Source organism: Pinus tabuliformis, chromosome 2_2 (assembly GCF_031772625.1).
Source record: "Pinus tabuliformis cultivar Carrire ecotype Pingquan chromosome 2_2, CPIR1, whole genome shotgun sequence".
NCBI classification, from domain to species: domain Eukaryota; kingdom Viridiplantae; phylum Streptophyta; class Pinopsida; order Pinales; family Pinaceae; genus Pinus; species Pinus tabuliformis.
In genome coordinates this window covers 148,937,695-148,951,794 of record NC_142300.1, presented here as the reverse complement: position 1 = coordinate 148,951,794, position 14,100 = coordinate 148,937,695, and the positions used below count along the sequence as shown (strand labels likewise).

At 40.3% G+C, this 14,100-nt stretch overlaps 1 protein-coding gene across 1 annotated transcript in view; it reads right to left on the bottom strand.

Annotated features, from left to right (window-relative positions):
- Positions 1-10,296, bottom strand: part of LOC149191868 (calcium-dependent protein kinase 18-like) — a 338,201-nt gene extending 327,905 nt beyond the window's left edge. The window contains exon 1 of the mRNA XM_089404397.1: positions 9,494-10,296. Within this exon, the coding sequence (XP_089260523.1) occupies positions 9,494-9,838 (345 nt within the window). The 5' untranslated portion in view covers positions 9,839-10,296. The remainder of the gene's footprint in view (positions 1-9,493) is intronic.
- Between the last annotated feature and the right edge of the window lie 3,804 nt (positions 10,297-14,100).

Below are 14,100 nucleotides of genomic sequence, written 5' to 3'. Positions count from 1 at the left end.
AAGCTCCGTGAGAAGTCTGACTATCACGGATGGAAGATGTCTCTCGATCTAACCTTAGAAGATCAAGGAGTGTTGGACCATGTGAGAGGCAATATTGTTGAGCCTCCATCAAATGCACTCGCTACTGCCAGGAACAAATGGAAAACCAGTGAAGTCAAAACAAAGAAGATCATCCAGGACTCTATCGACAAGCGCTTGGTGGCCTCCATTCAAGAAGGCTAGAAATTCCAGGATGTATTATACGTACCTGACCTCAAAAAAAACCTGGTGTCCATCTCGGAAATGGAAGACAAAGGCTACAAGGTGACCATCAGCGATGGCAAGGTACGTGTATGGAAAAACAATGTTAAAGATGCCTTTACTCTTGGGTTTCGAGTTGATTCATTATATCAGGTCGGTGGAAGTCCGCTAGGTGTCATGTTTTGTGACACATCTCTTTAGTCCGAACTTTGGCATCGGAGGTTTGCCCACCTTCATTATAAAGCTCTACCCGATGTAAGACAAAGGGTAACAGGGATGCCCGAATTCCAAGTAGAGAAAGAAGGTGTATGTCCAGGATATGTCGAAGGAAAGCTCAAAAGGTGACCATTCCCATCAAGCCAAAGCAAGACCTCTGATATATTTCAATTAATTCAATCAGACATATCTGATATGATGCCTGTGAACTCCTTGGGAGGATATTCATATCCTTACTTTTACAGATGACTATTCTCGAAAGTCTTGGATATACTTCTTGAAAAAGAAGGATGAAGTGTTCTCTTGGTTTCGACACTTCAAAGCCTTGATCGAGAATCAAACCGAAAAGAAGATCAAGATCTTAAGGACTGATAATGGGACTGGATATGAAATCTAACGAGTTTCATGACTTTTGTAAAGAGGCTAGCATTAAGAGGGAGACTACTACACCATATACTCCTGAACAGAATGGTGTGGCGGAAAGGAAGAACCGTACGATTGTGGAAGCTGTCCGTGCCATGCTCCATGATCAAAGACTTCCGAAGTTTCTATGGGCCGACGCTGCAAACACCGCCATATATGTACAAAACCAATGCCCTCATCAAGCATTGGATTCCAAGACTCCTGAAGAAATGTTCAGCGGTAAGAAACCTGACATATCTCATTTTAGAATTTTTGGAAGCCCTGTATATTTTCATGTGCCGAAAGAGAAAAGGAATAAATTGGGTGCACCTGGAAAGAAAGGAATCTTCGTGGGTTATGGTGAAAATACTAATGGGCTATAGAATCTATGTAGCCGGTCAAAGGGAAGTCGCGATTGGTCATGATGTCACCTTTGACGAAGATATGGCTCTCAGCAAGGTGAACAACCTTCCTACAGTGAGGAGCTCTCAAGAAGCTGACACCAGGGAACCAAAAGAAAAAGAGTATGATGAGATATTTGCACTTGTTGCCAGATATACCACCATCCGCTCGATCATAGCCCTTGTGGCTCCACAAGGATGGAAACTACTTCAGATGGATGTTAAGATCGCGTTCTTGCATGGCTCGATCAAAGAAGAGGTCTACGTGGAGCAACCCGAAGGATTTGAGATTTATGATCGAAAATCTCATGTGTGCAGGTTGAAGAAGGCCATCTATGGGCTGAAGCAAGCACCCCGAGCATGGTATGAGAGGATCGGTAGCTACTTGATGAAGTTGGGATTCACTAGGAGTGAAGTCGATCCCAACATTTACTTTAAGGTAGAAGATGACAAACCTCTCATACTGGTGTTGTATGTTGATGACCTCTTTCTAACAGGTGTAGACCCTCTCATTCACAAATGTAAGAGGGAGTTGGCTTCTGAATTTGAAAAGAAGGACCTAGGACTGATGCACTATTTCCTAGGACTTGAAGTCTCGCAGAAGCCAAGGGAAATTTTCCCATCTCAAGGAAAATATGTGGTGAAGATATTGGAAAGATTCTGTATTGTGGACTGCAAGCCTGTAACTACCCCGATGGAGCTTGACATTAAGAAGTTAAGTGGTAGCGTTGCTGGACCTGTTTTACGAAATGCCACCGAGTATCGTCAACTCGTCGGAGCATTAATGTTCTTAGTGAACTCAACACGTTGAGTCAGCATATAGTTGAACCTCACCACATACATTGGATTGGTGCCAAGAATTTGTTGAGATATCTTCGTGGCACAATTACTTATGGGTTAAGATACATTGTCGGAGATGTGAGACTACTTGGGTATACTGAAGTTGATTGCGCAGGTAGTGTGGTGGACCGAAAGAGCACTTCTAGGTGTTGTTTCTCCTTGGGATCTGCTTCGATATCCTGGATGAGCAGAAAGCAGAAGTCGGTGGCTTTGAGCACCACCAAGGCAGAGTATATTGCTGCTAACGTGGCCACTTGTGAGGCAGTCTGGTTATGAAAGCTCTTCAGTGAGCTGTTTGGATTTACATTGGATACCACTGTGATCCTATGTGATAACCAGAGTGGGATTCGTTTATCAGAGAATCCCGTATTTCATGATCGCTCCAAGCATATCGATATCAGCCTTCAGGTACCACTATATTCGAGATATGGTGCAACGGGGAGCTGTAAGGCTCCAACATATCGGTACAGATGAACAAGTCACCGACATTTTGACAAAGCCCCTAAGAAAGGTCACATTTTTTACTTTCCGAGAACGACCTGGTGTCGTTCAGAAACCCTCTAATGAGGGTCCTATATGATGTATGGAGCTCTTGGAGCTCCAGGGGGGCGCGGGGTACTTCTTGGAGCAACACATGACCACGAGGTGACTCACCATCCCCTGGTGGTGTATGTGTACAGGGTAAAAGAATCAAAACTTTCCCTGTGACACCCCGTGGCGACCATGTAGCAGCCTGCAGGATGATTAGTTCTCCTGTGAGGTCTGGATGATGTGTTCTCCATGATGATTGTGTAGCAGGATGATTAGTTTTCCTGTGAGGTCTGGATGATGTGTTCTCCATGACGATTGTGTAGCAGGATGATTAGTTCTCCTGTGAGGTCTGGATGATGTGTTCTCCATGACGATTGTGTAGCAGGATGATTAGTTCTCCTGTGAGGTCTGGATGATGTGTTCTCCATGACGATTATGTAGCAGGATGATTAGTTCTCCTGTGAGGCCTAGATGATGTGTTCTCTATGGCGACTATGGAACAGGATGATTCGCTCTCTTGTGGGCCAGGATGATTAGTTCTTCGTGGCATCCACTGGACAGGATGATTCGCTCTCCTGTGGACAGGATGATTCGCCCTCCTGTGGACAAGATGATTCACTCTCCTGTGGACAGGATGATTCGCTCTCCTGTGGACAAGATGATTCGCTCTCTTGTGGGACAGGATGATTCGCTCTCCTGTGGACAGGATGATTAGTTCTGTCGAGGCATCCTACCCATGCAATTTGGGACTCATGGGAAGTACCTCTCATCTGATCAATGAGTAGGGAAATGAGGATAGGGACCATTGTAGTACCGATGGACGCATCGTTGTATCTACCGTACTCCCTATGCTAGGATGACCTTCATTGATCTGGGATCGATGATACTGGTCTGGGACCAGTGGTAGGAGTTGTATCCACTATGACACTGACTTCGAGTCGATTGAGGACTGGTCTGGGACCAGTGGTACACACTCTGAGACTGACTTTGAGTCAGTGGAGAATGGTATGATACATCCTCAACCACTTCTTCTTCTCCTTCTTCATAGTTCGAGCAGAGCAGAACGTAGCAGAGCATAGCAAGGCAGAGTATAGCATAGCAAGGCATAGCAGAGCATAGCAAGGCAGAGCAGAGCAGAGCAGGGGTCAAGCTGTACAGGGTAGTGCATTTGATGGATGAATAGTAGCGACAGACAGATGAATTGCTGATGAAGTTCTCCCTAGCTGAGAGGGAGTGTTAAAATTGCCAACTAGGGCCAAACTTCATGTGGGTCAGCTTATTCATGGCTGATTATATTTTTCTTGGATTCCTCTCGTCGAGAGGTGTAGGATTGATCTAAAGATCATCCGATTCCGATAAGTATTTATGGAGATATGAATTTATTTAGATTATGGAATAATTATCAAGCCTACCAGCAACTCATGTAGGCTCAGAAGCCCAACAGACGCGTCTAGTCATCATCAACATTTGTATATAAATACAGGAGGCCTTTTCCTCATTTGGACACACATCTCAACACATCTCTCTCTCTCCTGCACAGAAAAGAGGCTCTTCTCCGACTGCACGGAAAGGGACTCTTCTCTCACACATGTGGAAGGAAGGACGCAGAATTTAAGGCTGCAACTGCAGATCAGAAGTTTGACCAGCGTTGACCATCATACTCTCTCTCAGAACTGCGCAGTAGGTGAAGCTGACTCTCCTTGGAAATCCAGTGATGCCGGTGATGTCGATGCCAGTGATGCCGGTGATGCCGATGCCAGTGATGCTGGTGATGTCGATGATGCCGATGCCGGTGATGCCGATGCCAGTGATGCTGGTGATGTCGATGATGCCGATGCCGGTGATACTGATGCCGGTGATGTTGATGCCACTGATGCTGATGTCGCTGATCTAGGGTTTGTTGTTGCTGATCTAAATCAGACTTTCTATTTCTCTCTGCTGAATTATTGAAGATAAAAGAAGATTTGATCAAAGGGTTTCCCCATATTGGGGTTTGTCCCTGGCTAGCTGCCACATCTTGTGTCTCTTGTCTTGGCTTGTTTTCTGTCGATCGTTTAATGTTCTATCTGCACTTTACTTACTGTACATGTGATTGCTAATCTGTGGATAATAATAATAAGAAGTAAATTGCTCTAAGCATAGAACATACCATAAATTAACAGACTTCTTCAAGGCAATGATCACAAACTACATCTTCGCATGGATTCATGCTAGGTGGTGTTTCAACCTGTTTATGCCAATTCATATGTGGTTACAGTACCTGCAATTGACCTTCTTGTAATCATTCAACTCAAGTCAGCGAGTATGTTCCCATCATGGGGGCTTCACTCAATGAACATCTAACATATCACGTGTGTTCGTGGCATACTAAACAATACCCCTAATTTGACTACATATTGGAAAATGCATCTAAAAATCACATTATTTAACCCCCTGCCAATACGAACCCAATACATCTTCCCAATTTAAAAAACCCCTACTTTCATTAGATATTGTATGTATCCCTTTTTCATTAACATTTTTTATGCCCCTTTATATTTTTCTATTAACTTTGAGCTCCATTTTTTATATCTACCAATATAAAAACCCTTTACCCCTTTTTTCATTAACATTTTTTACATCCCTATATATCCCCCAATATATTATGTCATTTTTTCCTCAATATATCCCCCCAATATGAAACCATGTGGTATGGTATTGCTCCCCTAGTGAAGCCCCTGTGGTTCTCATGCCTGATCAAGCTGTCTTTTGGACTTACGAGCCATGGGCAGTGGAGATTGAAGAGAAAGAAGATAGAACAAGGAGAACAGAACCACAGGTAAATGATGGTAAATTCTGAATGAGAGATGAACTGACAAATCATAAAACAATTAGGCTGAAAATCAAAATACCTTCTTCAGAATCAAAATGCAATGGCCTTTGGAAACTACACAGCAAAGATCCAACAGGAAGATTGCTTACTTTTCCATCTCGAGGTCTGTATACAGTCTCCAGCTTGGCAGCACACAGTAGATGATCTCCAAACAAACATTCTCCAACTGCAAATGATCTCCAAAAACATCCTCCCTAAGTTGCAGGAAACGTGGCCCTAGGGGTCGTTTCCTCCCGGGAAACGAAACGAAACGCATTTCCGTGTACCGTACGGCCTGGAAACGCGTTTCCGGCCGTACGGCCATGTTTCCCGAAACGGAAACATGGCCGTACAGCCGGAAACATGTTTCCAAGCCGTACAGTCCGCGTTTCCCAATTGAATTGTGTTTTTTTTTTATTTTTTGTTTTTTTCAAATTTGTTTTTTAATTTTCTAGATGTGTGTCTAAAGTTATAAAAGTGAATTTTTGCCCTAGTGTTGACATGCAGTTCATGGTAATGTTAAATTCTTAAAGTAAAAGTGATATTCTCCTTTATTTTTCATTTTCATCCTTTTACTTAAATTTTTAACATTACCATGAAATGACTCAGGATGTTTGAGAGTGGTTTCGCCCTCATTGGATTTCATATGGAGAAAGTAGAATTTTAGATCTCACTCAAAATCCAGCAGACTTATTTGTTTTTCAGGATTTCAGGATTGAGGGGGTTGCAATGTTTCCATTGGATTTTATCATGTACTAGGGTATGGAACTTCTATTTAATCAAGAGAACCAAACCCTCTATGCAGGGGAAACTCCCAATAATCAAAATCATGTAGGGTACTAGGGTATGAAACGTGTATTTAATCAAGAGCACTAAGGTCGTTCGACTATGTAGGAGGAGACTCCCAATACAACAGTGGTCCTTCTAAAAATGGGATGTGGATGCAGAAAATCCTGATTTGGATCTCTCTCTTGCAGCCTTATAGTCTTTATTGTACTTGCAGCCTCATATATTAATATAAATAAAGGCTGATTTTGAGATTTGGATATCTAATAAAGGTTGCTTTTGGATATTCCGATATTTCATTTTCATTATGTGATCATTCATGAGTAAATGTGATGTAAATTAAATCTTAATGTTTAAGTGTAATAAATTATAATGTATCATTTATGCTTTATGATTGCACACACACACACACACACATATATATATTTAAATATTTTCTATATATATATATATATATATATATATATATATTCGCGTTTCCCCGTTTCCAAAATTTGGGGAGGTCGCGTTTCGTATCGCTTCCCATTTCGGAAACTCGTACCCGTTTCTCCGTTTCGTGCAACTTAGCATCCTCCACATGCTCTCCTTTATCTGGCCAGCGGGATTTCTATTTATTTTCCTTCCTTCAATCTTGAAGCAAGAAACTGAAGGTATTTTAACTTCTAGGAGATATTAAGGCATGAGATTGAAGGTAATAGTCATACTATGTTATAGCAAACCTTGCTAAAACAAGTTTCATTTTTCACAGTCGCGCTCTAACTGGAACCCCAAATCACTCAAGATGAAATGAGAATGAGAGTGAAATTAAGATTTATATGCCTTCAATGCCATATAGAGCTGTGTTTTAAAAATAGACCGCACTGGAACTGGAACCAGCCAGTTCAACCAATTCACCCCTTGGGGACCCAAAACTGAATTTGAACCAGTTTGACCAGTTTGGCCCGCTGATTTGGTCAGTTCAAACCGTTGTTTTATTTAGAAAAAATATATTAAATTTTTTTATATTTTGTGTGTTTTCTAGCGAACTGGTTCATAAACAGAGAATTGTCAGCTGATCCCAATCCAAGTCTGATCTGACGTTCTACCAATTCCGAGTCCAATTCTGACTTTTAAAACACTAGTGCAGAGGTGTCACCGATCTTTTTGTGCCTCCAAAATGCCTGTTTAAGGCATGTCTCCAAGCATTTTGCATGTGGGATTTGTGTTTTCCTGCCAAGGATCAAACTCATGATTTTCGGCCTCTGGACAAGTTCCAACAAGTTTCCACGAGTTGGCGAGTTCTAGGGAGTTTCAGCAGAGTTTGGATTCCATGTGAGTTTTCCCACAAGTTTGCAGGTGCTCGTTTTGGGAGAGACTAGACAAAGCTCACAACTCCCTGCTGAGTCTCCCAACGCTGGTATTCTGTTTCGGATATGTATCACATTCAGTGCCATTGCTATATACATGAGAAAAGTGTGCGTTTTTGGTGTCTAACGGTTTATATTCCATTGATGTCATGAATATATAATTTTTTTATTAAATTTTACATTATTATGTACTTTTAGTTGACTGGTTCTTCACCCAGTTTTCAGCCGGTCCCAGTCTGACCCTTGGCCGGTTACAGTGTTCTGATAACTTTGTGTGCCATTTATATGCATCAGTTTATGGTCCCCTGATATATATATATGAAAATTGTTCTTTGGAAATCTTACAGGGTGCTCAGAACATATTTATATCCATTCCATTTAAATTGACGTTCTTTCTCCACATTTTTAGTAGCTATCGTTGCATTTTTCATCGGCGTCTACTCTATAGAGGTGAAATAACAAACAGGATGGCTTGCCAATTTCAATATCACTAGAGCGATTCTTGTGGAATCAAGTCACTTCCACAATTACAAATAGAGGAGAGATAGATTTGAAAATTCATGGCAATGGGACTATAATTACCTAGTGAGCCTGCCCAACAATCTGATCTCTTTCCAATTTATACTAGCATGGAGTTGTAATAAGAACAGTCCTCATTGGTGACAATAAAGTCTGCAATTTGTATGAAAAAATAAATTGTAGAATATTTATGTAATACTATTAATCTAAGTTGCAAGTGACCCCATGGTGTTGAATCCAAACAAAACATAACATTGACAAATCCAAATCCAAACACGGTGGATAGAGGATAATGCCTTGAAAGAACAGGATCTAAATCACATATATTACTATATAGGAACAAGTATCATAAATCATTCCCTTGAAACTCAAGATTCTTTTCATGCACTTTCAATAAATTGAGAACATTTTGCATGGGAGTCTGATATATCAAAATAATGTAATCTACCAGTTTAGTGTATTTGCTTTTCAGCAGTAAGTGGATGCTAGCAAGTCATAGGACAATATAATCTTTCTCATTTCATAAATGGATGCTCACAATTTGGGAACTGGAACCTTAATTTCAGAAAGCTCAATATAAGGATTTGATAAAACGAGATGTGCTTAAACTATTGGTTCTGTAACGTATACACCAGCCAATGCTCATTGTCAAATATGATACCTGTGGAATTATATCCCTTAGATGTCCAAAACTCTGTCACTTACCAGTCAATGCATGCCCATGGAAGCACATCCCTTCTGTGCCCAAAACTGTAGAGGCACTGGCATGGACAACAAAAGCCCGACTCAAAAACCAAGGCATCAATCATGAAGGGAGCTCAAGGTTACTGTGTATCATGTGTAAGGTTTTGTTCAGTGATGATCCCATGGGCAGACAGCCAGATGGTCAAAGTGGACCTCCCAAGTCTTGGTGAGAATGTGGGTATGTGTCCCTAATCAGCATGGAATCATTGCTGACCCCTGAGCTTTGCCAGCGCAAAATGAAAATTTTCAACACGCCATATTGATACCGCATCTATATCTGTCTGGGTAGACACCCCTGCGCTGCTAACCTGAGGGCATAACCCCTAATCACCCGGATAGCAATCACGACCATGCTTCGCTCTATTTTGGCATATATTCAATCCCGACCGCATTCCAATCACACACAAAAGGTTTTGGAACCCTATGATATAAAAATCAAGCATGTGATTTTAATACTTCTGATGTCTAGGGGTAACTAAATTTGGCATCAATTCATTTACAAACAAAGGTAAACAATAGTTTAATGCCGAACAATATCGCAAATCAGATATAACACAATCAGAGCCCGGCCGGCCCTCCGCCCAACCCAACACCCAAAAAAGACGGAAAGAAGATACCTTTTTCTTTTCAATTCTTTTAACTGCAACTCTTTCGTTTGTAGCCCTGTCCGTAGCGACATAAGTATAGCCAAATTGGCCATGCCCAAGCAATTTCCCAATCTGATATTTGCTCTCAAAATCCCTCTGGTAACCGAAGTTGGTCCGCTTTCCCAACGGGGCAATCCCACCGTTACTGTTCACCTTCTCCTTCTCTTTCTCCTTCTTCTCCTTCTCCTTCTTCTGTGCAGCTGACTTATGATGCTGCTGTTGCTGATGATTTTGATGATTATGATGATGATTCTCCTTCTGGTTGCTGCTCGACCCGCTGACTTTCCTCTGCTTAGAGGAGAAACACTGTCCCATTCTCTCTCACTCTATCTCAACAAGAAACCCGAATTGTTTGTTGACGACACGATTACCTCTGAAAATGAATTGAGAGAATTGGGTGGATCGATCTCCTTCCTTACTGTATTATAACTGCCTGTTTGTGTTTAACTGGTAAACTGTTAAATTGTAGTTAAAAGGAAGGTCGCAGGAAAGCAGGAGGGGAAGAAAGCTACAGCTAAGACCAAACGACTATGACTAAAATGACGATCGAATCGATGAAATGAGTACCCACGCCCACCCGCAACGGGGGGATGGGAAGAGTGCCCAATACTAAAGGATCTGGACACGTGAACCACTTAGCTTGGTCAGTCAAATGCTCTTCTTCGATGAGGGGCTAATGCCGGTGCCCTGTTGTTAGGCCTGTGGGAATTGTACACGTGGGATTGAGAGGGCTGGGCTGTTGTTGTAATACGAAAATCACTGGCTGACTGGAGAGCTTATAAGCACCCACTCCGACCACAACAACGACACCGACACCGAATCACGTTTGTGTTGTGAGATGCGTGGGCACTACTATGATGGAAAAACAGATCACTTGTGTTTCCAACAAATGAAATTTCCCTGGGAACAAAATTCAAAATTATATATATATATCACTTGAGAAATGGGTATATATTTTTCTAATTTATTTTTAGTTTTACGTTAAAATATCATTTATTTTTATATGTGAGAGAATCCTACTTCCTCGCCTCTTTTTCCCCACTCTCAATACTAAAATGAATCTCTATGGGTTAGGCTGGAATAATATAATATAAAAACCCTTTAGTGTAGTAAAAATTAACTGCTTTATTACAAACAAAAAAATAATGTAAAGTATTTGTTTGGGGAAAAAACTTTTTAAAGTTATCCGAATGAAAATGTGTTGAATTGTAATATTAAATCATCAGATGGATTTAAAGTTTTCACACTCTTGAAATTATACTTCAAAAATCCAACTAAATTTAATTGGAATAGGGAATAAAAAAACGATATATGACTCCGATCGTATAACATAACATCAAAAAAACACAAGGAATAAATTAAACCTTTCATATTTTCAACAAAGGTGTATGCATTATTGACTTGGTATAATGAGATAATGATTTCTTTTATCTATATAACCTTCACATGGTATAATCATATCTAATTTCTATAAATAACATATAAACCATTTTTTATTAATCTCAACTACATTTCCATTAGCAATATTGACTCTATACTAATCTTCCAGCTACATTAAAAATATTTACGAAGTTTTTATAATATTGTTTAAAATTCATTATGGAAACATCTTTTTCCTAAATAATTTTGCTCTCATTAGTTAATATATTCAACAACATACATGTGGTATGGTCTCACTTGGAATTATCATAAATTAATTAATAACATATTAATAAATACAAATTAATTAATTAAATTTATAATAAAAAATTGTATATATAATTAAAAATAGAAATTATGAAAATATTACGTAAATTTTCATTTTGTACATTTATTAAATTATAATAATGATAATACTTCATTGTATTATTTTGGAGGGTTGGTTCAATTGGGTGAGTCTTTATTATTAAAGTAATTTTGCTATTGAGAGGTCATGAGTTCAATTTTTTCGATATTCTCAAGGTCAAGCTTCATGCTTGAGTTCACAAGTAGTGGTCCCTTTAGCTAGATATGCCTAGTAAAAATATTCCATGGACATTGATGCAACAAAGTTGCATCATTTCTCAAACACGTGCACCTGTGGGTTATGGGCCCACGATATGAACGAAATAGTTCACTATGCAGCAACACATTAGTGCTTTTATGGACCACCATCCATACTCCTCTACGCAGTGCATGCAATTCCACAAGGGTTCAAGCTTGTACACAACATAAGATGAGTGTTGATCTATCCAAAAACATACAGTTTCATGGAAATTGAAGAACTAATACACTCGTATGCATAGCAACAAAAAATTCATAATAACAAAACTCATGATTTATATTACTTTCGAATTCAAACTACAATACTCTTATATGAGTCAGGTCACTCTCTCAGCACTTGATGTTACATAACGTCTAGCCTTCTTTTCAATATACCGAAGGCTATAATTTATATATAACACAATACATCGAATGGATCATTTCAGATCCATTTGTTTCTCTTAGGATCTAGTAATATTTTGCTAAAATCATGCACTTTCTTATTTTTATAATAGGTTGACCATATCTACTTTGGTGAAATGACTTACAATCTCTTACAATAGTAATTTCATTAATAAAAATTTAACAAACTCCACAAAACGTGAGTAAATCTCGTCCTCATGCCATGCTTCCTCTTTTCGCAGCATTAGATTCCGATTTTAATGAAGGGTGCTTGGATGCTTCTATATCGGACATGGTAGTCATCGATCTTCGGGGTCTATGAACCACATAGAAAAAATAAATAAATAATAGAGAGAGAGAGAGAGAGATCCGAATTTAAACAAGAACGCAACAAATTACAAATATAACCATAAATATAGAGATGCAATGGAAATAACACTTCATGTCATTAATATCAAATATTGAAATATGCTTACAAACATAATGTAAATAAGACTAGCTCATGCGATGCAGCTTATCTCTGAGAAGAGATGTGGCAACTGCATGCTTCTAAACTGTATTACAATGAGGCTCAAAGGCCCATTTATTATTGAGAAACAATGGAAAACCTTAAACATCCAAAAACCTAACCCGAGGAGATGAAGCGCCAAACTATGGGCCTCGTTTGGGTAAATTGCTACATCAACTTCTAGGGGTCGTAACTTTGGCATATGATCTATGTTTGATGCATACAATACCTCGTTAGAAAGATCTATCCAAGGACTACAATTTTCGAGTGGACAACATCAATCTATGATCCATGTTGGCATTCGTTTTCCCAAAATATGTCATTTAGGGCCTTGAAACGACTCTGGAAGTTCACGACCTGAACACTGCCAAAAATAGTAAATTGTGCTACAAATAAGGAAACTGAAAAACTGAAAGAAACAATGGTGGGGGTCCAAGTGGAATAGGTAGGTGGCCACCAATATCCCCCTAGATCATTCCTCCCCCCTTAGGAAACAATGGTCCCCATTGCATTAAGTTCCTCCATCAAATGAGGAAACTTTTTCTGAACTTAGTCCCTGGTGAGCCACTTGCCTTGGTGCAGGAGTTGGCCAGCTTTGACAACCTGATATAGTTGGATCTTCTGTTGGCAAGTGTTCTTGACCTGTGTCCATAATCCGATCACTTGTGTCATGTTCCATGTATTTTGGGTTTAACTTTGTTGGTGTGAGTTCTTTTGTAATGCCTGATGTGTCTAGCAATGGTGGGAAGTATGGTCGAAGGCGGCCCACATTGAACACTGGGTGCAGGCCAAGGAATGGGGGAATGTTTCGCTCCAACGCGTTGTCTCTCACAACCTTGGTAATGGTGTCACGACCATATCGGAGTGGTCTGAGCTTTCGATGGGCTCTGGTAAGACATCCTTTCTGCAAATGCAACCAAACTTTGTCACCCACCTGAAACTTGGGTTGCACCTGATGTTGATCATGTTGCTACTTGTACTTGGCATTTTCCACAATGGAGCAATGATATATCAGCCCGTTGGGTAGAGGTGCTCCGGGAGTCAGATTGAACAAATGCTTAACCTGACAGTGCAACGGTACCCCTATGGGTGAGGAGAAGATGTCCCAGTATTATTTCATGATCGTATCCACTTTCTTCTGCTGCGTGGAGGAACCCTTCCCAACGGCCATGGATGTGGCTACAATCTTCCCCTTACTTTGAGAGTGAACTAGAAAGAAAATAAATTTCCTAGTATGGGAGATGATCTTACTGCATTGCTTCGTAGAGATCAAATAGGTGGTAGTAGGTGGGGCTACCTCTGGTATCCTGTATAACGTATTATCTAAATAAATAATAACAAAGCAAGGTCTAGACTCATATACAACATGTCGCTTCCATAAGTATGGTTGTCCTAATAATACATCACAAACATCAAGAGGAGCAACATCACACAATACCTCATCTGTGAAGGGCTTGATGTTGTAGGGAAGGCGACACTGTTGGTTGACTCGGAGATCTCGTCCTTGGTGAAGCCACCCGATATTATACGGTTGCGGTTGTGGTGTAGTCGGTAGGCCCAACCACTTCGCGACCTCTGTTGAAATGAGGTTCTTTTGGCTCCCACTGTCGACGATGAATTACAGCGGCACCCACATTTGTGAGTGGAAAAGATGTTCCCCCTCCTT